Below are 26,450 nucleotides of genomic sequence, written 5' to 3' on the forward strand. Positions count from 1 at the left end.
TTACATTTTGAATGACCCAACAGTCCTTCTTTGGTCACATTAACAAGTTTTGGAGAGACATTCCAGTTTTAAAACCGATAATGGACACAATAAGCTAAGTGCATGGCAATAGGGCTACTAATATTTATGCGACACATTTAGTGTTTAATAATACTGTTCCCTTAAAGTAAGGTCATTTCATGATACTAGTTAATGTAAATTCACTTAAAGGCTTTGAACAGACTCAGTTCTGCTTTCAGAGAGGCTAAACAAATACCACTTAGGTTAAAATACCATGCAAGTTAATTTGGTGGCATATAAAAATCAATGTTTGAACGACCATTTATTTATAATCCATTATTTGTCGACCAGTCAAATAAGCTCAGATTGACCTGATCGTCATGAAGCATCCTGCATTACGTCATGGATTAAATGTGTTTGAAACGTTATTTTGAGTGTAATTTTTAACTGTGTTCCAAATAAAAACTCAGGAGGGTTTTAAATAAGCTCTGTGCTGAGGCCTAAACTGTTTGGTAAATGAAGATAATAGGTTTATAATGTTGAATACAGGATTGCAGTAATGTTTGTGGCATTATGCAGCACCTGGTTGACTTCCTGTAGGGAGTGAGTGTGTGACTGGTCATGAGTCCAAATCAACAGATGTAATTATGCGTGGAGACATTTCACCTATTTTATTGGAAAATCTTCAAAATAAACAAAAATGGCACAGCAGTATACAAATCTCAAAATGCATTAAGCCAGTAGAAATACTGCAGTTCCCTCTGTGTAAATTACTTCTTTCTTACTAGAAAATCACTGTGACAACTGGGCAGGTGCTGGTTGACATACACACACACACGTGCTTCCTTTTTTAAGTGAGATTTGAAAGTCAAGGCCCATCAAATACAAGTGTGTGCGTGTGTTTGTGTGTTATGTTGCTAGTTATGGTGAGCAACATGCCAGTATTAGGACAAACACACAAATATATACATATATATATATGTATATATGTTTAAATGAGGGGAAATGCTTGGTGTCTTTACAAGAGCTTTGCTTACATAGAACGCTCATTCAATGTTACTATATAAATGAATATATTCAAGACATATACCTAAATGATAAATACATAATATATCCATGTTAGTGGCAGTTCCAGACATAAAGAGATATAACCATAAATTACTTTTTAACCACACTTATGTGTCGAACATTCTTGACTCCAATTAGAAGGTGAAAAACCAACACCTATCAGGATCACTAATTCAACTGAAAGAGGCTGTGAATGACATTGCTTTGGTGGGGCGCGGGGAGGGAATGTTGTCATTTAGATGTATTTATTTATATATTTTTGTCTGAGAGGAACCTGGAGCAGTGAAGAGAGCTTTGGGTTGTTGGGGACCGAACTGGACCGGACCAGGCCCAGCGGAGCCATCTTTTTATTTGATCAGGCTTGTCTGATTTTGGATGGGGTGTAGCTCTTGTCCAAGGACTCGTCCTGTAGAAACATGTGCAGGCAGCGTTCGTTCTGAGCAAGAGGGTGACCCGCCACTCTGAAACACACAAGAGCAAAAGGCACATTTTTAGACCCCTACACTGCTTGAAGACATAAGGACATTGAAAAACAGAGATGTGAAAAATCAACAGAGACAACAGACATATGTGTCTAATTTTAGGTAAGTAATCAGTTCGGGATTTGTGTTGTTAAAGTGTTAGCATGTACAGATTCACTTACGTGACATTTCACAGGATGTAAGTTAAATTTCTATTTCCTTAACGTTTGAAGCTTCATGACCTACTCGCTCAACAAAGAGTGCACAGAAGCACAACCAGACCAAACATCTATACCAAGGTTTTTAAATCCTCTAATACATCTGACCTGTTTCTCTGGTTCAAGTTCTCAATTTAACCCAGTGTCATGCCATCTTATGATCAGAAAATAACAAGACAAGACACTCTTTAATCCTAAAGCCCCTCAAATGAAGTAGATGTAGCATCAGCTGAAAATGAATTGGTGTTTTACCTCTCTTTGAAAGGTGTTATACACAGTTTTGAAACGTTATACAACAGAACATATTGTTCACAGTGCGTACATTTTAGGTTGGAAAAAAAAAAAATGTAGTGTTGGATGTTATCAGGATGTGATATGTTATCCGTGCTGTCCCACACCAATCACACTGTGATTCTTTAATGCCACTCCCAGTGAATTTTTGTGTTAATACTTATCTTTGTTTTTGAAGACTTCCTGTCGCTCCATGCCAGCATAGTGAGAGAATCGTGCCCATAATCAACAAACCTCAAAATCAAGGGTTTGTGGGATCCCGGTAGCCTATATAAGGCTTTAAAGCCCGGACCATGAAGTGCTCTGGCACTTTGACTCATGTTGTCACTGGGTCTCTCTGTTCTGACATCTTCCTACCATCTCTGTTACCCACAGTTGAATTAATATGGCTACTGATTGCCTTTAAGTTGTGTACACTTAATTGTATCACGTTTAAATTTAAGGACGTGAAAAAGGGATAACTGTGTTAGAGATAACACAGAGATATAGAAACTAAATGTAGTTTAAGGGGACAATGATAAAACTGTTCCTGTATGATGGTCACTGATGAAGAGGCTTATTTACTGTTTTGAACATTTTGAACACAGAGGACAGGGACACTAGTATATTTCACACACAGTGACGACTATTACATATTAACATCAGCCGCTAATGAACATTTAATATAACTTTATCCCCCTATTAGTCTTTCTGAGGTTTCGGTAATATACATCAAGCAGATGCTTTAAAGCTTAATAAATCATGACCAGCCATTGGAAATGTTGGAGTAAAAAGAAATCATCAACTCAGAAAAAAAAAGACAGAAGGCTTGAATATGAACAGCCAGTAACATGGTAAATAAATTGTGATCTACCTCACTTTTTGACAGTGCAACTGCATGTTAAATTATTAACTGGGAGCAGATAGGAGGGTTTTGTTCAAAGGAAGTGAGTTCAGGTCAATCTGGTATTTGACATTGCTGATGGCTTCCCCCATAAATGTACATCTACTTTCTGAAATGATTGAAGTAAAAACAGTACATTTTAAAGCGTTTTGTTTAAACCACTTGAAGAAAATGTTTTATTTTTGTGACTGATCCATTCTGTTAAAGCTACATTCTCAGCAGACCTCCTCGATTGTCGGTTCAGATGACGCAAATGGTTTTAACAAGAAAAAGCCAGTGCACCTGAGACTCTAAACATCTCATTTTGAAATGGTTAATCTCAGTCCAGATCGACATAATGACATTTTTTGTATGCAGACATCTTAACCTCTGAAGGGAAATATTTTGGACTAATCAAGCCAAGTGTGTGTGTGTGTGTGTGTGTGTGTGTGTGTGTGTGTGTGTGTGTGTGTGTGTGTGTGTGTGTGTGTGTGTGTGTGTGTGTAGGGTGGGGTTGGGGTGCACAAGGATGGAAATCACTTAAAAGCTCCCCATGTTTAAAAGGTTTGTAAAATGTTGACATGAGAGCCTAAGAACATTAACATCTCAAGGCCTCGCTTGCTTTTTTGAAGTAGGGCTGTGAGCCATTTGTCTTTAAATGAAGCATGAATTATATTTGACTATCGTCATTATCAAAAACTGATGGTTATCTCCTCTCCTCCTTGTCACTTACGTCACAGCAACAATCATGTTTACACTTCCTAAGATTTCCTCTTCACAATGCTCTCAATCACAGATAAATAGTACTGCCAGCCACTCGGCCAGTATCAAGTCTGAACAATGCTATGATCAACTGCAGCGTTTCATTCTTAGAAAACAAAGGAGGGGGGGAGGGGGGGGGGGGTCTTTATTACAAACACATTCTCATCTTCTTAAAAAAAAAAAACATATTTATGGATTTTAATTTGCTCCACTGTCTTTGCACACTTGATATTCCAACAGGAAACATTGATGCATTTGCACATGAAACAAAGATAATGGCCAAGTCCGCAATCAAAGCAAATAATCACAATCACACTGTAACTTTTATTGTTCTGCAGCTGTAAACGGGGACACGCTAGATCAAAAATAAGCAGAGGTGCACACAGCATTGCAGGGAACCAAGTGCTATAATTTGAGCCGCAATTATCATAAATTACACATCAACAATAAAACAAATGTGGGAAAAATTAAGTTGTGGGGGTGCGCATTTGAGTCCTCTTTAGGTGTTCTTGTCGTTTGCATGGTAATTATAAAAGAGAATTAAGAAGTAGAGTGAGATAAAGAACCTTTAGCTTCAGTTTGTTAACAATGTGAAGAGAAGTGAAAAAGTTGAATCTACTTATTGCAGAAAGAGTTTCATTGTTCCTCAGTTTATATAAAACCTTGAAAATGCTGAATCTGCAAACATCTGAAAATTCATTGAAAAGTTTTGGAAGAATGGAGGAAGACAGAGAAGATGTGGAAGGCTTACTTATTGAGAAACTGTTCCAGACCATGCCTCCGCTCCTCTATGAAAGAGTCGTCAAATATCCCATCATCCCCTCGAAACGGAAGCTGCCGGATAAGAGCTTTTCCTGGGAGAGGTGGGACGACCACCTGGGAAATATAAAATAAAATACATATGAATAATGTGGATGCCAGTGCTAACCAATCACAAGAATAAGTATTTTTTATCAAAAAGACAGCTGACAACTTTTATTTGAAAATGATTATGTTCTGCATGATCAGGTCAAAACATATTTATTTGCTTTTCTAGCAAACACTGAGTTTATGTTTCTCATTAATATCAGGACAAAGAATCCATCTTCCTACAAACTGCAAAGGATAAAAAGGGTCTTTTAAAAACTTTCCTCAGTACACAAAACCATTGAAGATGTGGTTAATGTTTTGTGCTGATTTGATAAGCCAAGCACTCAAGAGCCTTTGTGTAGAGTTCACCGAAATGGCTCACCTTGCTCTCCCTCTCGAGCTCCGCTCTGAGCCACTCAAAGTCGCTGTACCGCCTCCGTACACTGGACTCCTTGAGCTTGAAGATGGGAAGGTTGGTCTGTGGAAACACACAAGAATTAGTTAAAAGGTGTGCACTTTTAAGTGTTGCCTTGATTCCCTGAATCTATTTCCTATACAGATGTAGTCTGCAATCATCAACGCCATCATTTCTTGGTCCATAACTCCATCCTGGAGTAGCACCCATTCATCTGTTGAATACAAGTTATACAGGGCTGTTTTCAGGACTGTCCTATACTCTATAATCTTTACAAAGGCCTGCTGAGATGTAATTGTTCAATACAGCTCTGACTACAAATGTACTACGAACTGAAACTAGACCACTCAATGCTCACAATCCAGACCTCTGTGTAAGTATGAACCTTTGTTTTCAAATTGTTTTCGGGGAGAAGTAAACTTGAACAGATCACAGATTTCTCTGAAATCTGAACATTGTTGGAAAACATTTGGTATAATGTTATTACCCAAACTGAATAGCACATATAACTTAGGTCCGGCCGTTTTGAGTTATTTTCAAATGTTGCATATAACAGCTGTGAAAAGGTTGATCACAAACTATTATTGAGAATCACAGATGAAGATTTTTTAACAGACAACTACAAGCAAATCAAGAGGTTTACTTCTTTTGGGAAAGGTACAGTAAAACAAATATTGCTGCAAAGTGGTAAGGACAACTCTGCTGTATGCAGGATAAAGATAGTGAAGCACTGAGTTGCTTTGGTGTGGAACATAGCCTTGCGTTATCTACTCTGACTTTATGAAAGGAAAAAGGAAGAGAAAGCACAAAAAAACAAAGACCCCTTCAATGTGAACCAAACTGAATGGAAACATTGAAACTGTCCTCCAGGCAGAAAAAAAGAAGTTCATCTGTGTATTACTCACCAAGGTCTGACACACAGAATGTTTTGCCATTTTTATTGTGCGGTTGTGGAGCTTATGCAGATGCACAAATATGTGCGTTATTCTATGTTACGGTTGACAAGCACTTGAAAGAGAATTTCATATTAAGAAAAGGGGAGATGTTCCAACATTGACGGAGAACATTGAGCAAACAGCATATTACGGCACAATGCCAAACCTCTTCATCAGTCGTGACAGCACATGGCCATCTGATGACAATGTACAAACAAGGAGGGAATGAATGAGCATTTCATTGGCAGGCCACATTCGCAGAAGGTCAGAATTCATGGAAGGAGGAATCACAAGAGCAGAGCAATTGAGCAAGCAGGCGCAGCATGAATACAGTGAGAGCGGCAGACTGATCGATGAGCAGACGACTGTGACTGAGCGCGGCAGAGGGTATGCGGAGTTAACTAGAAGGCTGAGTAAATGGCTGAACAAAAGAGGAAGAGGAGGAGGGGGGTTAACGTGGTCATAAAGGAAGAGCAGAGGAGCTGGAGAGGTCGGGAGCTTCAACTGCTCTGTGCAGGAATAATTGAGGAGGAGGGATAGCAGGAGTGGCCTTTTTGCTCTCATGGTCTCTACCCTTCAGTCTTTTTCCTCCTTATTTCCCCTTGCTCTGTGATAATAAGTCAGATTTGCTGCCCTTGAGACTCCTCTAGTGTCGTTTCAATAGGGAAAATAGAAGCACTTGTTTGTTTCCCTGCTTTTGCTCAGTTCTACAAATGTATAAATCCTCCCAAGATTTGGAGGGAAAAGATAACTGTATAACGCAGAATGACACTATGCATTGCCTGTTAAGATTTATGATTGTGATTTAATATTTGAGTGTACAACAAATGTTATAGATTGTTATCTTGGTAATATTATCTCAAAAATCCTGGTTTAAAATAAGTAGCCAATTTATTTGGTACACCTAGCAAAATTAAAGCAATCTACAACAGTCTTGCAATATATACTTCATGAAAGTGTGAGTCTTTTTTGGACACCTTTTTCAGGTATTGATGAAAATGTGATCGTTCAATCATGTGAACGTTAGGGAGGAAGCAGTTCGAGGTGTTCCAGCGAAACAGCGTTTCTGTTATTTTGTGAAACTCGTCAAATAACAAATGGGGAATGCTAAATGACAAAAACATATTTCTCTGTGTAATGTATCAAAATCTTAACATTCAACTGTAAGTTATACCTTTAAAATTGACAACTAAAGTACAAGTCAGGACTATACCTATGGTACATTAGGCCTATATACGGTATTTGGCAGTACATTTTCTTTTACAATTGGCACCTAACAAATATTAAAAGTGAATTTGCACACCAGGAACTGTTTCCAGAAAGGATCAAGCTCATCTCTGTTTATCCAAAGTTTTTCTACATTTATAATAGAAGAAAGTGGACAGAGTTGGAAACAGGGATGAGATAGTGGGGGAATGACGGGTGGCAGGTCTGGTTTCGGAGTTAAAACTGGTCCGCCCGCTTAGAGAAGGATAGCCTCGCCCTCCGTACATGAGGCATGTGATATAACCGCTTGGCTATCAGGCGACAGTATTGTTTATTTTAGCCCAACAGCAACTCTTTATCAGAGGAACATATTGATTTAATCTATAATTCACAGAAAATGAAAAAAAAAAAACACACTGGTTGAGTGTTTCTGGCTTTCAATGAACAGGCATACTCCAAGATAACAATAAGAATATCTACCAAACAATTGTTTTGGACATTGTAGGGCAATCAGTGCAAGTCTGCAAGATATACTATATTTAATCAAAAAATGTTAAACGTCTATTGGATTTTACGTTTACTTTAAGGGATAATTACTGGGGAAGATAAAATACAACCAATAATTCCCAAGAGACAGAAAGTACTCCATGCATTTGAGTGAGAATCAACATGTCAATGACAGAAAATTGAGTATGATAAAGAGAGAAGCCAAAAGTAGAAGTGTTTGTGGTTTAACAGCTAAAAACAATGCCATAACTTGTGTGTGATAGCAACACATTTCACAATGTGTAAGTTATTTAGGCCTAAATTTCCGTTGTAGTTGTTAAAATGTAGAGTTCTGGGGCGCTGGTGGCTCAGTGGTTAGTGCGCGCGCCCAATGTATGGAGGCTGTCGTCTCAAGCGGGCGGCCCGGGTTCGCATCCCACCTGTGGCTTCCTTCCCGCATGTCATTCCCCACTCTCTCATCTCTCTGTTTAGCCAGCTGTGCATCGGTCTTGAAACCATTCTGCACTTTAACCTCTCTCCATTTTTAAATAGCATCTCCAATAGTTATCCTAGTTTTACCACGTTTATGGTCGTGAAGCTTTTTACAAAAAATGTTTTTAGGTCAGGTAGAATCAATTATCTGAACCAGTCTGCTTCCATCACTGCAACACCTGTTGATTTGCCGTGATAACTGGTGTCATATCTGGCAAACTGAAGGGCGTCCAAAACGGCCGTGTGAGGGTGCATTAAAACTGACAACCTTCTCTGGTCAAAACAAAATTTGAAAAACATTCAAGCCTGAAATTGATACTTAGGATGACATACTGGCTGCTGCATTGTTGTCAGAGAAGCCAGTGTTTCAACATAGCAAGTTCCTTAATCTCTGATTATATATAGTAATGTCATTTTATGATTTAATTCAGTAGATATTTAACATATTGCTTCTTGAATTGCTAAGTCACACTGCAGATTGCCTTTGTTGTTTTAAATAAACAGTTTAAATTAAAGTTGAGACAGGTAAAATAACCTGGTTAGAAATGGTAGTTAGGGTTTCTGCTCTTGTTATTATCAAATGGGTTCCTTTAAAAACAGGTTCTCCCTCTTTCTTAGTGCCCTTAAAAACATCCCTTTCCTGCTGTTTCCAGTTCTCTCCAAGTATAGTTTTCAATGAGCCCCTCCACTTCTCCTCTCTCCCAGGATTATCCTAGATTTATCACCCTGGTGCTCGGGCATAACCTCCACTCTCCCCTCGCTGCGGTCCGTCCCTGCTGCGTCATGTTACCTCTCAGCATGGAGTGCCGCAAAGTTAATCCCCACCACAACAGATCACAGTTACAGGTAATTTGCCACCACCATGACTCTAATCCCATCATGTGCACATGGAAAACACTTAACCACGTACAAGCACACTGACATACACAAAAGTATGCTCGCACAGGTGTTCAGTAAAAGGCTTTGACCAGTCACACAGTTAACAATGTGTTTATAATAGCCCCAAGCATTTGAGCCTGTTTGTACACACACAGTCTAAGTCTGCACACAATGAAGCTATCAGAGTGAGTGTAAGGAAAGAAAGTCACCTGGCCTTTCAATCCGCTCACCCTCTCAGACCCTGTGATTAAAATATCGGCATGGCAGGACAAGGGGAGGGACAAAAACGACAGAACTGAAAAATGAGAGGTCTCACTCACTCCTTCTCTCTGTCTCTCTCTTACACACCCACAGTGAAAAAAAGAGGCAGTGCGTGAGAGCCCTACAAGTCAAAGATCAGGTTTCCCTGGCCTGTGTTCTCTTTTCACGGCTGTTAAGAGGTTAAGGCATCGGGTGTCTCAACTTACTGGCCCCTGCAGTGATTGGGACATGGGACCAGCCCACACCCAGAAACTTCATAGAATTTCGTTAATTGTCTTAGAAGAAAAGACACACTTTTCCTTTCTTACTTTCAAAATAATAGGAATAAAATAGAAGAAAGAAAGGACAGAAAGGCGCAAGCAACTAGAGTTAGTATATTCTTAGAATATTACATTTACGGGAATTCAAAGACACAAAAATAAGGAATTTTATTACAAGTGAGCTTACAAGAGAAAATGCTGTCTTTTTAAAAGGAGCATAAAGCTACATGTTTTTCCTTGAAAGTAGACCTCCTAGCTTCAATTTCCATTATGAGTGTGCAAGGTGCAATCTAAGCTCCATAGGAAGAGCATGTGATTCAAAATGTGTGGGACACAATACCTTAGGCTCATTGAAAACGGGTTGAAAAGAGGCAGAACCCTTAAAAACAGCGAGAAAGAGAGAAAAAAAAAGAAGAGAGGGGACAAAGATCACTCGTCTGCCGAGAGAATAGTTCAAGGCCACCATGCATTAGCTTTTAGCAGGATGGATTAAGTCAAGTTTGAGAGTGCGCATCCTAAACCTCCCCCATGCCCCCTTCTTACTCCCCCCATGTGCTCTCCTTTCAGAATAATGGCATAAAAAATAGCAACATAATACCATCTCATTGCATCATATTCCGAAATGGGGGGAGAAAAGACTGGGAACAAAAGCGTTGGGGCTATAGGTCTTTTGCGCTCTCCTCTCCATGTACTCTCACACTGGTTCTCTCGCTTGCCGGCCCCTGTGGCCTGACAGCCTACCCTCTCTCCGACTCGCCTAGCTGGCAAAAAGCTGCTTTGTTGCCATAGTATCAACTCCCACTTTTGATACTGTCATTTCAAGTAGGATATGGTAGCCTTGATACAATATGTTCCCTATTTCCATTAAAATAGTTGTCGAAGAGGATGCTGTAGACTTTGGATTACACTTGACTGTGCCTGACAAGCGCCCCCCCCCCCCCCCCCAACACACACACACACACACACACACTCCCCATTTTATTAATGACCAAAAGCCCCCGCCTTGATGCCCAAATGGAAAAGAGAAAGAAAGAGAGAGGGAGAGCTATGGGAGTCGAGATGAGGAGGGGTAGAAGACTGAGGGAGCGACAGAGCTATAAGAGGCCTTTTATGTACTCCTATCCATAAACAAAGTGAGATCCCAAAGTTCGCTCCCCTCAATGTGCTCTCTGGATGAGATGGGAACCAACTAAAGACAAGAAATGTTGATAATACCCAACATCCTCCTCCCCTTTTCCCTTGACACACATACACAACCACACAAAAAACAAAACCCCTACCCACTGTTTGCTGAGGGTCCAAACAAATACACTTTGCTGTTGAAGGGGGTCCTCTCAAAGCCAGCAGTAACAGAAAAAAATAGCATTAAGGTGATATGACAGGCTTCTCTGTCCATTAGGACCCTGGAAAAACATGTGCAGGTGCATAAAAAAAGGAAAACCCTTCACACTTTATGTGTGCTTTAAGGGACTTCAGAACCTACACTAAAGAAATGGAGGGATTCAGATGAAAACAAAAATGCATTGTTTCATCAAGACCCTGGACATTACAAGTCTGCTCAGGCGAAGTGAGATATCCGCCTCCTTTCAAAGTTTTAAAAGTAGCTTCCTCCTCCTGTAAAGACCTGACTGAAAGAAGCGGATTGATCCCATTGATTTTGAACAAAAAATGCCGGTCCGGTTGTCAACAAGTGACTGCGTAACCTTCCTCACAGTGACTGCAACCTTCTCACATGACAATCCGATCTTTGTGAGATTTGTTTGGCCACTGAGTTAATGAACATTCAGACGCTTCCATTGAGTCACAGTGAGTATCTTAAACAGACGGTGAGTATTTTAAACAGAGTCTGTTTAGAGTCTTGCTGTTGTGTTTACAGTATACTGTAACTCATAAATAGTTATCAAGAAAACTTCTTTAACCCCACGATGAACTAGGCGACTGACTGCAAACAGCTGGGAGGGAAATGGGATAAGTAGCAATGGGGTGAAGGCTGGTGAGGGGGTGGCTTTCTGCCCTCCCATGGGTGGGGGGTAACGATGGGGAATAAACGCTCTAGCTCCCCCACACCCTGGCCTGTTTCATTCTTCTCGTCTCTCAATGAGGGGATTAGGAAGAGTCTCTCAGTGCAGCCACAAGGACTCTCTCCATTTCAGATGGATAGGGGGACAGCAATGAGAACTGCAGACAAGGGACATGAGCTATAAACACAAATCATATAATATAATTAGTTCAAATTAATGTAGTTTGAAATATCATGAGTAAGATAGAAAAAAAGAGCAATGCATGAGTTATAAATTCCATGTTAAGGCACTACAACTAACGCTCTTAGCATGCCGGAGACGGAGCAAAATGCCTCTAAAGAAAACTGAAGAAAGGAGAAGCAAAGCAAAGTTGACACCACGTTTGTTGAGAAGTGAGGGATGCGCTGCTTATTCCGTGGTCTCATGCAAAGCAGGGTCACACGGGGCTATGAGGTGCACAATAATGCTGATTACACGCATATGCTAATTATTACACGCTAATCAAGTACAGTAGCCTTAAATTCAGCGCTAATGCCTGGAGACGGCTTTGTTCCCCTCAACCCGCTTCTTTAAGGTAAAGGGAAACTATAAATACTTTAGGGCTGCTCAGCAATCTAAATGATCCAGACAACTAACTACAGGGGTGCCAGTCAAATGAAATGACAATTTAAAGATAGGAGATTAAGCAATTAGATCATCCTTGTGACTGCCTGACAATTTAAGAATCTCCAGAGCCTGCACATCAAATAAGCATACAAAGGTGATTATAACAGGGGCGCAAATGAGAAAGAGGTGCAATCATAAGAAAAAAACTTAAGATTCTAAAAATATATATAGTTAAGGAACAATTATCCAACTTCCTGTTGATAACTTCTTTCTTTAATCCGATTCTTATATCACACTGCAGCTTTTTTAAATCAGACAATTTATTCTTGATCTTTGAAACTACAACTGAAGAATATATGAATATTTAAAGTAATCTTAGTTGCGTGCGTTAAAAGATTTCAACTGGTCTTCAGCAACACAAGTTTGCTTGGTTTGATTGGTCACTGACTGCAGAATCTTGTCTTTGTTTTAAACCGCTGCATGATCTTTCATCTATGTTGGCCAAGTTTGAACATTTTACACTCTTTCACACTGAAAGATAAGTTTTAGCTTGATTTGACTTGCTCTGAAGTTTGTTTTTGTTTTACAACAGTTGTGGATAGTACCTTGTACCTGGAGTTTTTTTTAAGTATCAACTCAGCTGTAGGACAAAGCAAGCTGAGCTGATACACTCACTCTAGGCCCAGATGCCCTGTATTGTAGCACGATTGTAACCCCTCCCCAGTCCCCCACTGACCTGCACTCACATTGCTCCAAGTCCAACCATGCCTGAACACGGTTACCTCTTGTACATAGGCCTACGTCATCAAGTCATAACACCCAATACTTGCTGATTTTTCCAAAGACTCTTTTCTGCTTTCACTTAAAATTATTGTCAAGAGGAACAGTCACATTAGGCTATACGGCATGACCATGTTGCGTACCCATTCCTGTGCATGAGTAACTGTACCACGCCAAAGCTCACCTCTTTTAACCGTGCCAGAGCCAAGGAAGTGTACCAGGCTAGAGCACGGTAAGGAGCACTCACACTAGTCAAATAAACTGGACTTTGGGGGTCAAATGTGCTTTAGCAATGAGCACCATACGGATTGCCAAGTGAGTGCGCCCAAAAAGGTGAAACATTGGAAGACCACTGAATCGTCTGAGATAAATTAAGTTAACATCAAAAATTATTTGCCCAATGAATCCAATTTTTTCTCAATGTTTTAGGGCTAAAAGTGAGTTGAATCATAATAATAGGCTTTATATGGCATGGACATCACAGATACATTGGACGAACCAGATGCATTGTTTTTTTAAGATATATTTTTGGGCTTTTTGTGCCTTTAATGGAGAGATAGGACAGTGGATAGAGTCGGAAATCAGGGAGAGAGAGTGGGGAATAACATGCGGGAAAGAAGCCACAGGTGGGATGTGAACCCGGGCCGCCCGCTTCAGACGACAGCTTCCATATATGGGGCGTGCGCACTAACCACTGCGCCACCAGCGCCCCAACAGATGCATTGTTTAAGTGTTTTAGCAAGCATGCTAGTTCTCAACACCTGTCCACAGGAGGCTTTTGAAAGGAAAACAATTAAGATAGGAAGAAAAGCAATAAGGAGAGAATAAATAAATACACAAACTGTAGAGCAAAGGCAGCATGATCAAACAATAAACCAGTAAGAAGCTATTCACGTAAGCACTGTGGTTTTGATTTTAGCCATTGTTTGAGTCCTCAGTTAAAAGCATTACTGTTGCTCTCTAACTTTATGACAGTGGGCAGAGAGTTCCAAAGTTCTTCCCCCTTTGCCGAGAAAGCAGACTGGCCAAAACTGTCTGCTGTGACATATAATGCACAGTGGAAATCAACCATTACAGTTTCTTGACATCTAGGGAAAATCCATCTGCCCTGAATTTGCCCGAACAAACAAGTTGAGACCTTTATTTCTCAAATAAGTAAGTCAGTTGTTCAAAAGTATTTTTGTGCTAATTCAGCATTTACTGTAACGCCGTTTTGGCCTGTGACAGAGAAATACCCATAGGACACAGGATGTGTGTTTTGCAATATGTCTGTCTAACCGCCACTCTCCTCACACGTTGCTCAACAATGCAACGTTTCTGGACAGTGTTAGCAAATAGTTTAACATCGTAAAAAGATTTCACAAGCATTTAGATACATCAACAATCTTACATGTTCTTCTTTTTAACAACCATTTAGACCAAATATAAACTGGTTTATCATCAGATGACAGAGACTTCACTTTATAGGAAAACATTTGTTCTTCAATGGAGAAGGAGGAAGGAAGTAGGTTAGGGGTGGGAGGGGGTCTGGAGTAGATCAGGCAGCTTGTTGCATCCTGTCTACAGCTCCAGAGAAGCTGTGTTGCTGAGTTATGTTCTCCTTGGGACTGTTGATGAGTTATTAACAAGGATGAATAGTTACTAACTAACGCCTTGTAAACCCACAAAAAACAACCCACAAGAGAAATATGAGTTTAATGTGAAGTGCAAGGACAAAGCTGAGCATTAGGTTATTATGTCAGGATGGTCATTTGGCGGTGACTCATGAAGTTATCTACTCCTTGCAGTCAAAAAAAAAATGGGGTGTGGTTGGAGATGAACTCTTAAGTGTTCAAGTAGGCTTTAACTAATAAAGAGGATATTTAATAACTTTGTGTTCAGCTTACCACAGTTGGTAGAAATATAGAAATATGAGTGAGAAACAGTAAAACAGATCTCCTGTCACACCACAGAGGGACAACAGAATAGTGTAAACAATGGCTACACGTCTCCCTGCTGCTATCATTTTCTATCAATGGCCTCTTTTGAGTAGCAAAAGGCTAAACACAACCATCATTACCTTGAGTGAACTCGTTGGTTAAATATAAGGCAGCTAACCAGAGTTAGCTTGTTTTGACGAGCGGTAACACTGGCTAACCTGCTTCGCAAATAATGCCTTCGTCTTCTTAAAAAAAAAAGTCACTCAAACGTGTCAATACTAAGCAATTTAATAAACGAGCGGCTTCTGGGTCGTGACATACCTGATGTCAACGAGTCGTAACTTTCTATGTCTACATAAAGACCGTTTATTTTCTCAGCTAGCCTGACGCTAACGCCATTAGCATCTGTTCCAGCAGGCTCACCTTCAGTCTGACTTCATACGTTGTGTATCTGCCCCTGCCGACCCCGATGGTCTCAGGGTTGCTCACGTCAATCTCTAGAAAATTACTCGGAGGTCCATAAGCGTCGTTTAAGTTCTGAGGCTTCGTGAAGAGCCTTCTTGTATCGGCTATGGTATCAGCCATTGCTCTCCTGTCCTTCTAGCAGCTGTGATAGAGTTAAGTTAACCAAACTGCAAACATGAAGCTTCCGTTTTTGACCTTCAAAATAAACTATTTAGTCGATGTCCTGTCCGCAGAATAAAACATAAAATTAGAAGACGTATTACAGGGACATTTTGTTTTGAATGTTTCTATTCACTTCAAATTCAAAATTTTATTTTAGTGCATTTTAAACGCCAAAAATGTCAAATAGAAGCTTTTATATTGAAGGCAACTCTAAACCAGTTCCGGTATTACTCAGCGTGTCACGAGCGCTAGCTTTATAGTTCAGCAAACTGCACTTCCGATCAGCTGAGGTTCAGCTGACGCTGCTTGGCCACCTGCAGAGGGGTTTGTTTACAACCGCCCCCTACCCCTGCCCCGGCACATTTGCAGAGATTAGATGATAATGTTAATATTCAAATCTTTATTTTTAGTGGTTTAAACCGGACACTTTTCACATGATCGAATTGTAAAGGGGTTTCCGCAATAAATGAGCAACCACACGTGATGGATCCGACCTACAATATCCTGAAGTGTTTTTTATTTATTGCTGTAACGCTATGCAACAGAACAAAACAAATTTCGTGACATGCGGAATCTTTTAATAATCTAATAATAAGCAAAATAAATATTAAAGTGCCTTAATAAGCATGTTTCCATTGTTTCAGATATTTGGCTAAATTTAATTAAATCATATATAATTATTTTTAAATATATGATACAATTTACGAAGACTTTTCCCATTTTAAAAATGTTCACGCTTTTGTCCTGCTGTTCGTACAGGGGTTTATACTTGTCAATTGAAGCTCAATAAAGTTTTCGCATTTTGAATCATCATGGCGGCGCACACGGTCCGTACAGCTATCAGCTGCTCATTCCAATTTTTACTAAAAGACACTTTTCTGATTTCAAAGAAAGTTTGCCGTCTGTCGGCCAGTTGCACCAGTACAGGCAAGTGTCCTTCCGTCATTTTGTGGTAAATTGTTTTCATTTTCTGCGGGATTAAGATTGTCACATAACTGTCCTCTGAGGTAAAACCATTTGGTGGTTTGCTTACAACATCACCTATAACATCTGGATTATGCCGTATCTAAACGCCTCGTCTTTCAAATAATACAATCAGGTCAGTTTTGTTTGCGTTGAGCTTTGGTATTCTTTGCTGTATTGATTGTAGGTTACACTAGCTGGAGGACTTGCAGTTCATCTTCATCATCTTACTCGCCTGAGTCTCCAGCAGGTGAAATCTGTGCCCCGAGTGCAGCTGTGAAACACTACGACGTCCTCGTTCAGCACGGCTCCCTGAGGAAAGATGCTCAGCAGAGAGAGGTGTTCCTGCAGCTAGCTCAGCTGCAGCAAACCCTGAAAAACTACAGTAACAGCATCTACTTGAACCCACCTCCGTCTAGTATAAACTCAAAAGATGACAACGACAGACTTCAAATGATGAGCGACTTTCTGCAAAGGTAAAGCATTTGGCATGTTGACGTGTCATGATGCAATAGTGCAATGGTCTGAAAATTAGATACTATACCCTGCAGTAATATGAATGAATTAAATACAATCACTATAAGTTAAAAACGTGTTTTATGAAACATTAAGTCATGGATAATTATTGTGATTGACCTATTGATTTATATAATTCCTTATTCGTTGATTCTCTGTAAAATACTTATCTTAAATTGATACTTGTTATCAAAACAATGAAGGACGATCGCTCAAGACCACAACACAGACTTACCTACAGTTGCAGAAAGCAACTCCAGATTTGATACCCTGATTCTATATCCTGCAAGATAAAAGAGACGACATGCTCATTAAAAAAAAAAAAAAAAAAAAAAAAAAAAAAATTCTACAGTTCATTTAGCAGATGAAACATTTTGAAATCATCTTCTTCAGTGTTCTTGGTGCACTAAGGTCTTCCTATTTACAAGTTGGTACCTGACTTATAAATCTATAACAAAAAAAAGAAAAAGCTCAGTTGTCTCAAAAGGCTCCCGCCAAAATCAATACCAAGTTAAAGTAAATGTTGGAGTGTTTGTACGTTCATCTTGTAGCCCACACAAACAATGACAAGTCTACCATGCCATATCTGTTGTTATGATATTCCAGCAGCTACTGAGATGCCACTACATATTTCTGTTCCTTCATGATGACAAGTGCAAAATATATGATATGAATTAAATGTTCTTTTTACTCATTCACTGTTCTACACAATATAGAAAAAAATGAAACTCATTCTGATTGTTTACGATCAACATGGGAGCATGGCTTTGTTTACAGCCTTAGTGCAGCATCTGGACCCTCATTCTGTCATAGAGCTCCATTCATGGTTCAAATATGGAAGGGACTTTGGAGTCCACTGCACTGTACTCAAGTTGTAGCACCCATGGTGGCCATGAGGCTCAGGTCAGAGGGAGGGTAGGGGTCTGGGAAGCTTATTGTGCATGTGAGTTTTGGACCGGTGTAAAGTAGGGGGCTGTTGTTGTTTTTAGGTCAGGGGAGCTGACTGTCTACTATTTGGTGGTGGGAGTATTTTTTTTTTTCTTTTTTTTTTTTTTTTGCTGGTTGGCTGGCACAGACACACAGAGTTAGGCAGAGATTTTGGAAGGCAGCAGGGCAGACCTCCCGCTGGGCTCGTCCCGGCACCCCTCTCACTCTCACCGTCCCCATGCAGTAATGAGGGGATCCCCATTGTCTGCCCCATTCTTGTCCTTTTTGCTTTTGATTCGGGACTTTGACAAACACTTTGGTGTTAGGCTATCAACACCACCAACCCCCCCCCCCCTCCCCCTACCATCAGCTCCTTTTTGCACCTTATTTCTTGGCCTGTCTCTCGCGCACACACGAATACCACATACACACTGACTGGAGTACTTATGCAATTATTCTGGTTTGAATCAGGTCATACCACTGTCCTTTCGGTGTCTGTTCTCTCTGTGAAAGTGCCGCCATTGTCCTCACTAACTGACCAAGTCTGTGAGGAGAGTACACTTGACTTAATATTGACCCAATGTGGCGTGGTTTTGCGGATGGTCGGCTAACAATGGGCCATTGTTTTGCTGGAGCCATCCTCTCTAAGTCAGACCTGATCAGAGTCCTCCTCAACATTATCTGTCTCAATCAGGACAGTCTGACCAGAGACATCTTACTCAAACGCTAACAATAAGTCTGTTAAGCGTGTAAGTGTGAGATATGACACCTTTAGCTGGAGATAAACATGTTCAAAAGCAGTCGCTTTAAAGCCAGGGGACCCTGTCCTGCATGTGAACTTTCCACTCATGTGCCAGTCAACATCCTCCAACAGGGAGGGGAGACGAGGCCAGTGAGCCCAGCGAGACAGAGCGGCTGAGGAACGGCCTTGTGCTTCTCCACTCTGCCGTGGCAGAATGGCTTCCAGCCACCACTGACAATTACCCCGCCATGCCAGAGGGCAGCCTGGGAAGTCAGGGAGAAGTCACACACTGTTTTGCCAGAGCAGACAGGAGAGGCTTGTTGCTCTTCCAGAGTTTCACTCCAGCTCAGGAAGACAGGACGGGCGGGGACAGTGGGATGAAGAGGGAGGCAGAGAGAGAGAGAGAGAGAGAGGGGGAGGATGGGTAACAGGTTTGTTTTTTCATTTAGTTTTCAATTGGCCATTGTGTGCATTTATCAGAGTCAAGTGCTCCTTCTGTGGTGGACACCAAGTGCAGGGGACACTGAGTACAGTCTCCGTTAAATAGTTGCTAAATTGAATTTTAAGAGCACAAACCTCTTTTTTTCTATTTAGTGCCGAGTTCATCCAAAGCCATGTGGCGTTGCCTTGGTTACAGAGATGGACCATCTTCAACAACGCAGCTTTTACATCGGACATAAAAACACCAATCAAATGTTCTCGTGTTTACGTTTGTGTTTCAAGTTATCATCTGCATATTGTGATTAAACTGATGACATATGCGTTTTCATGGTCTGGCCATCTTCAGAGATATTTGGCTTTACTCAATATTTCTCAGCCGGGTCACACAGAAGACGTTTTTTTTTAAGCATGGACCTTTTGATGATAGGAGGCAGGCAGCACAATGACTTCCAGCAGCACCTCAATGAAACAGTACCGTATCACAATTAGCAGCGCTAAACAGGCTGCACAGACAAGTCCACTCCATCTCGTATGGAGCCTCATCCAGTCCTCTCCGTTTTGTCTGACAAATCCCCCCATTGTTCCTCTGATGATGCTTTTCTTTCGTGGGAACCCCGGCTTGTCTTGTTGATTAGATCCCCTTTGTCTTCCTCCCCTGCAGCGGGCCAGTCTGGAGAATGTGAAACCTCACACTGTAGTGGTGGCTTAATGCCTCAGCATACTGTGTTTATTAAACCACGATTCACTCTTATATGGTAATGAATATAACGAAGTTTATATAGGTCACCAGTTATACTGTTTTGTTATTCTAATAAGGAATTAATCTATGCGATAAATAAAAAAAAAACCTATTGATTTATGGGTAGCTGATGCATTATTGTTTGCACTGACAAGCAGCTGTTAAAAGACTTCATATAAAACAAACACAATACAGTCATTTCCTTCTATTTCCTCTTTTTCCCATTTAAAGGAGGAACCATCTCAAGCACCACCACCTCCACCCAGAGGCTTCTACATTTATGGAGATGTTGGTAAGATCACAAGTTATTTATATCACAGTTAAAAAAAATAAAAAAAATCCTTAAATATTCTCCATGACGCTAAATTCCTGCAGTGATCCCTAAAGTTTGGGATCATCCCCATGATGGGCCTTAAAGTTACTGCAAGAGGGCGACGAAAAGTCAGCAGCATTAGTATAAAAACAATTAGAAAATAAGATGTTTTTAATTTGTGCAATTAGTATTGCTTAAAGGAGTTTAGGTTTAGACACATTTCTGTCACTGCATTTGCTCAGGCAAGATTTTAGACAGAATGTTGCTGATTATGAATATAAACTATAAAAACTTAGTTTCAGATGTTAATCAGAGTTGTTTGATAACAATTTTTGTTGGGCCCCAGGGTGTATTGTGATTTAAATGGGGCTGGGACACACTTAGGTTTTTGGAATGGCTGCTCATCAACATGTTTGAGATCAAGACAGAAGTAAAAAAATATATATATATATCTTTCATTCCCGTTTGCCTTCAGGCACAGGGAAGACCATGCTCATGGACATGTTTTACTCCCTGGTGGAAAACCCTCGCAAGAAGAGAGTCCACTTCAATGGCTTCATGTTGGACATCCACAAAAGTTAGTGTTCTTCTCCTACTCCGCAGTACAAACTGCATAAAAGTTTGCTTTCATTACTTTCTGGAGGGGTTTTCTGACTCCTAGTGTGCATGAGATGCTATATTTATCTCTGTGTTTGTCCTGGAGCCTTGCTGTTAATTGTCTACCATTATGCAAACAGGTGAAATTACAGCTTTATTCTGTATTGTCATTGGGTTTGGGTTTGTGATGCAGCTGTGCTTTAAGATGTGCCTGATGTTTGTGTGCCGCTTTAAAGGGATCCATCGGAGGAAACAAAGCCTGCCAAAACGGAGGCTAGGGAAAATGTTCACCTATGACCCCATATCGCCGGTTGCCATGGAGATCAGCAATGAAACCTGCCTCCTGTGTTTTGACGAGTTTCAGGTGAACAAGTGTGTTACAGACTGTGTGTGTGCGTGTGTGTGTGTGTGTGTGTGTGTGTGTGTTAGCTTTAGGAGCTACAAGTAGTTCAATAAATAATAAGAATTCTAAAAGGTATGGTTCGATAATTCATCAATATATAAACCCCTTAAAATGAGCTTAAAAGGTGCTAAAATATGCTCACAAAAAGTACTAAATAATATCGAGACCAACTCTATATGACCAGGCATGCTGATTCTGAGCTCTTAAGGTCAAATCAATAACTCTAAGCCTTAAAGCATACCAAAGATTTAAAGTCAAAATATCTCTAGAGTTCAGTGTGAATGTAATTTAAATATTATCAGTCTCTACTACTACAACAATCTACTGCAAAATTCCTGTTAAATAGCAATCTGTCAAATAATATATAACTTAAAGCATATTTTTCTACAGCCGTCAGTCTAGTGACAGCAAAAGTTTGACAGAATGTCTCTAATGTTCCTGTTGAAGTCATGATCCGTGCATTACTGTGTGTAACAGACTTCCTCTTTCTGTGTATTATATTGTCCTCATCTGTTCTGCTTGCAGAATATTCAAATGTAAGGGGAAAAAATAACAACAGTAGGTATTTTATGTAGTGAAGTTAGAGTCAATACAAAGCCCAAAGACAGTAACTCACAGGTCAGGGATCTTTAAATCTGGCAGGAGAAAGAAAAGCATTTATATGTTGCCTTTTTTTTCCTTCTTCTTAAGCTCTTACTTTTTAATAGTTTATTCTTTCCTTTAATGTTTCACCTTGTCCGAGTTCAGTGTTGAGTGTTCATTTTCTGATTATTTTAAGCCAAGTTCTTTTCTGTCTGAACAACTGGAAGCTTCTGATCCTTACATCTCTCAAAAACAGGACTGGGGACATCTAGTGGCCATTTCTGAACATAGCAGAATTGTAAAATGACTTCCAGTAACAGCACGTCTCTTTCCTCTAGTTTGTGGTGAAGTAGTAAAACACTGTTGCAGAAGAAGTTAATACGTCTGGTATCTCGTATGTTGTAAAGCTTTCAGTTTTATTGTCATTTCTTTAAAACTGTAGTCCAGTCTTTTAATCTCCTCCTGTTGCTCGTTTATGTTCACACACAGTTAGTTTGCTCGTAAACAAAGTCATGCGCTGTTTTTGCTGCCAGATCTACACGTCTAAAAAGCACAAAGTCTCATTATCGTACCCTGGTGTCTAAAGAGAGAGAGAGAGAGAGAGCCACTTCTGCAGCTGCTCTCTTTAAGGTAGTTAGTCATTCAATGCCTTAAAAAAAAGACATGTGCTTTCGTCTTCATCATCAGCCAAACACATCTGCTCGCGGCACAATGATGCTCCTCTCACTGATATCATTACAGTTAATGCCAGCGGGTCAAAAGGTCACAGAAGGTGCGCTTGCTCTCTCTAATCACTCTCTTTGCATCTGCGAGGATCAAGAGCTGCTCCTTTCATCTGCTGCTTCTTTCACGTTTGAAACCTGGACGCTGTTTGTGCGTTCTCATTGATTTGTTTTGTTTTGCCGTCGCCGGCTTTGCTGTTTTCGCTTGTCGACTGTTGCCAGTGAATGGAGGGGAAACAAGCAGACTCGTGCTCGTTGTTTGTGATGCATAAACAAGAGGTTGCGAAGGTTGGAAGAGTTGGGGGTGTATGTGTCTGTGGGTGTGGGTAGGGATTGGGGGGGGGGGGGTCTATACCAATCAGCATCCTCTTCCACTCAGCCATGCAAATGAGGCTCCGGGTATCAGTCGCACTCTCCTGCTTCCTTAAGTGAGTGGAGCTAGAAAGCGACTGGCGGCGGCGGGTCAGATGGATCTTATCCTCTTAAATGCTAATGACATTTCTCCATTCTCTTCATTAGCACCGTGCCATTATCAGTAATTTGTAGCCCCCCTCCCTCCTTTTTTACGGCCCTCTAATGAATCCTCGCCGTTGAGAGGTCCGAGATGGAAAATGGGGAAGAGAGGAGGAGGAGGAGGAGGAAGAAGAAGAGTGAGAAGACACCGCTCGAGCGTCATTGTCTCAGGGCCTCGGTGACTGTGCGGCCTCTGTGAAATTGCTCATAGGTTGTGTACATAAAGAGGTGTAACATCAAAAGAGGTTTAATTTGGCACCCGTGGGCTACTCCGCAAACTGACAGCCGCTTGAGTAATTGGATGCTCATTTAAATATCGACATTGGGAGATGGAGATTGCGCCATTATTTTTGTGTTCCACAAGTGCTACATCAGTCCCCCCCTCCACCTTTCTTCTTCCATTCTGTGGGTACACATTTTCTCTCCCTCTCTTCCCCCCCCCCCCCCCCCCCCCCCCCATTCAGCAATCAATATTGTCTCTCATACTATGCCCATGTTGAGGGCACATGAATAAACAAATCCAGGTTGTATAAAAGGTCATTTTTAAATGATTCTTTTGTAATGAAAATAAAAAAATCCTGCAGTTGGAGGAAATGGGGGCCTCTTCAGTGGGACACAGAGCCTTGGCTTTCTGTTGATTCTCATTACACACACTCACACACACACACACAATCACTCACACAGGCACTAATTTCATGCCCCTAGCCACCTCTCCTTAGCAAAATCAAGGCTTTAACACAAATGTTAATCAAGTATTGGCAAGGGCAGTGGGGCTAATATGCAAAAGCAGAAGACTCTCCAGAGTGTGAAAGGGGGCATATGCTGTGGGTATGGCCATCAGAAGTGGCTGTTACATACAGCAGAGAAGGTAAGAGGAGAGGGTGGGACTGAAGACTGCTTACTTCTTGAACTGCTATTATTCCAAAATGCCTTGCGGAAACACAAGATGATACAAAAAGGCCTCAAAATGTATCTCTTAGTTTTCTTAAAGCGTAGATTTATTTTTTTCTTTCTTCATAGCAGTGAGCAGTGAGGAAGTCAAATTCTGTAGTTTGTCACATTGTGGACGAGTTAGTTTAATTTATCATGTGTGCACGCAAAATCTGGAGATTTGAACAAATTGATATGTGGGAGAAACATCTTAATATCCTGAAGTAAACACTGACATGTCAAAATGACAACCTGTTCTTAGACTGTTTATTTAAAAAAAACAAAAAAAAACTCAGTCAATTAATGTACAACTATTTTCTCAGCTTGCATAATACAGGCGTATACCCATCACTGTGGTGTTTGTCAGACCTCACACTATAAACTACAAAAAAGGTCAAATCAACTGAATCTGGATAGAACTACCTGTTGAACAAAGGCTGGAAAATCATGTGTGCAAAATTGGCAAAGCAAGCATTTTTCCTTTTTTTTTTTTTTTTTTTTTAAGGTTTATTTTGGGGCTTTTTATCTCTTTATTTAGAGCGTGGATAAAGTCAGAAATCGGGGAGAGTGAGAAATGACGTGGGAAAGGAGCCAGAGGTTTCCTGCAGTTGGAGGAAATGGGGGCCTCTTCAGTGGGACACAGAGCCTTGGCTTTCTGTTGATTCTCATTACACACACACACACACACACACACACACAGGCCTACACACAATCACTCACACACAGATTTGAACCCGGTCTGTCCTCTGCAAGGATTACATCGTCTGTACATGGTGCGAGCGCACTAACCATTTGGCCAACTGCACCCTGTAGTTTCAGTTTCTACTGACATCAGACATACTGCAAAATGACAAAGAAAAAATCTCTGAACTCATATTTGAGATAAAACATATTTTTGTACAGCAGTCATTGTAGTGACAGCAGAAGTCTGACAGTACGTCTCTTGTGTTTTTTTTATGTTTAGAGGACTATACCGTCTGTACATTTTTTAAAGTCATTTTGTTGTAATCCAGCCATGTGGTATTGTTCTGGATATTAAGTACATTCTATTCGTGCTTAATATTGTGCTATCATGGTCCAAAGTCACACATATATTAAAAACATGTTTTATCACATCAAAAGTTTAAACAGAGGTGCAAGGGGGAGAGGTGAGAGAATAAGAACAAAAGTGAGAACACTTGGTTACTTATATTCAGGTAACAGCTCTTCATTTATCGTCTAAGCACAGTGTTGTCATTGACCTTTGTTTATTGTGTGCTGGAGGTGATGTCGACGAAAAAGGCAGCGAGCTGTTGAATTATATTTATGTATTATAACCTTGTAGCCTTGTGTCAAGTTCATACAACACATTTGCACTGCCATTAAAGCTCTTTCATGGACATTGTGGCGTCAGTCGGGATCCGCATTGCTCTGTCTTTTAGTATTTGCTTCCTCTTGTTTTTTCACCTGCGTTCGTCATCTTCACGTCGCTCTGTCTGTTGATTAGCTCGGGACCGCTGCTTTGCCGCAGATACTTGTCCTCAGCAGAAAGCCCCTTCGTGACCATTTGCAGTCAGTTCAAGTGGTTTAGGTGTGTGTGTGTGTGTGTGTGTGTGTGTGTGTGTGTAAGTGCGCATGGATAGATTGTGAATGGCCATAACCAGACAAAAAGGAGTGAATGAGCACACCTGAATGACACTAATCAACATGGAGTGTTGATGGCATGGTTTGACCTTGCTCGCAGACACACACACACACACACACACACACACACACACACACACACACATTAACGTACATGTGGGGGATGAGAAAAGGTAAATTATACAATACATGAATGTGTGTCTCTTCTTCTGTGGTTCTGTTCTGTCAGGTAACGGACATCGCTGATGCCTTGATCCTAAAGCAGCTGTTTGAGACCCTGTTTAAGACCGGGGTGGTGGTAGTGGCCACCTCCAACAGACCCCCCGCAGGTAAGTCAACCAGTGTTTGAACACAAAGTTTTGGACGTTTTAATGTATTATTATGTATGATTATTTACTATACCGTTATTACTATAAAAAGAAAACACTGCTCTGTAAATGGGTGGTATTGTTTGTTGGTTTATTGAAACACTGCAGCAGCGGTCTGCTGGTGTCTAAGATCTACTCTACTCACTTAAAGCATTAAAAGAGCAACAAGCCTATTTCAAATAACAGATCCAGATCAACTTTATCATGCACAATTTTAAATGAATGACTTAATGAAACGTGTATTGTCGTGAGGGGAATTGGCTTTGCAGAGTAATTCCTCTTGATGCTCTTTTTTGAGAGCATCAAGAGCATAAAAACATAAATAACAGAAGACATTAACAACGATGCAGAACACCACAAAGTATACATGGGAGAAATTAATCAGAAATACATCATCTTGTGTTGTGGAGGATGTGAAATTATCGCTTTACAACATATAGAAACAGTTCACTGTGGATCTTAAAAACACACATTTAAGAAATATAATGCGAACAAACAGGACTACCAAATATGCATCTTATAAGTAAGTGCTTTATATTATCTAAATCAACTCTAAAGGGAAAGAAGATAGATTTAAAGTTAGTCAATATTTTTGCAATAGTGACACTATAACAAATATTGTTTGTTATAATATCCAGTACTTTTTAGACAAGACAAAATGGATAACAACAAA

At 40.5% G+C, this 26,450-nt stretch overlaps 2 protein-coding genes across 2 annotated transcripts in view; one reads left to right on the plus strand and one right to left on the minus strand.

Moving 5' to 3' along the window:
* Positions 1 to 656: 656 nt before the first annotated feature.
* On the minus strand, positions 657 to 15,397 carry snx3 (sorting nexin 3). Its single transcript, XM_061051960.1, has 4 exons — positions 15,195 to 15,397; positions 4,894 to 4,989; positions 4,414 to 4,538; positions 657 to 1,529 (listed from the first exon to the last, which is right to left on the minus strand). The coding sequence occupies exons 1-4, from the start codon at positions 15,354 to 15,356 to the stop codon at positions 1,424 to 1,426; spliced, it is 489 nt and encodes a 162-aa protein (XP_060907943.1). The 5' UTR covers positions 15,357 to 15,397; the 3' UTR covers positions 657 to 1,423.
* Positions 15,398 to 19,902: 4,505 nt separating this feature from the next.
* The window catches only part of afg1lb (AFG1 like ATPase b), a 31,070-nt gene continuing 24,522 nt past the window's right edge, over positions 19,903 to 26,450 (plus strand). The window contains exons 1-4 of the mRNA XM_061051962.1: positions 19,903 to 20,018; positions 20,515 to 20,616; positions 20,873 to 21,000; positions 25,639 to 25,738. Of these exons, the coding sequence (XP_060907945.1) occupies positions 20,529 to 20,616; positions 20,873 to 21,000; positions 25,639 to 25,738 (316 nt within the window). The 5' untranslated portion in view covers positions 19,903 to 20,018; positions 20,515 to 20,528. The remainder of the gene's footprint in view (positions 20,019 to 20,514; positions 20,617 to 20,872; positions 21,001 to 25,638; positions 25,739 to 26,450) is intronic.

This window comes from Labrus mixtus, chromosome 12 (genome assembly GCF_963584025.1).
Source record: "Labrus mixtus chromosome 12, fLabMix1.1, whole genome shotgun sequence".
Taxonomy (NCBI): domain Eukaryota; kingdom Metazoa; phylum Chordata; class Actinopteri; order Labriformes; family Labridae; genus Labrus; species Labrus mixtus.

What these genes read in the sequence shown, in the direction of transcription:
- snx3 (XM_061051960.1), bottom strand. Translation starts at nt 15,356, where the DNA reads ATGGCTGATACCATAGCCGATACAAGAAGGCTCTTCACGAAGCCTCAG. An exon ending in CGTATGAAGTCAGACTGAAG is followed by an intron (nt 4,990 to 15,194) that starts GTGAGCCTGCTG and finishes GTGTTTCCACAG; the next exon opens with ACCAACCTTCCCATCTTCAA. An exon ending in CTGGAACAGTTTCTCAATAA is followed by an intron (nt 1,530 to 4,413) that starts GTAAGCCTTCCA and finishes TGTGTGTTTCAG; the next exon opens with AGTGGCGGGTCACCCTCTTG.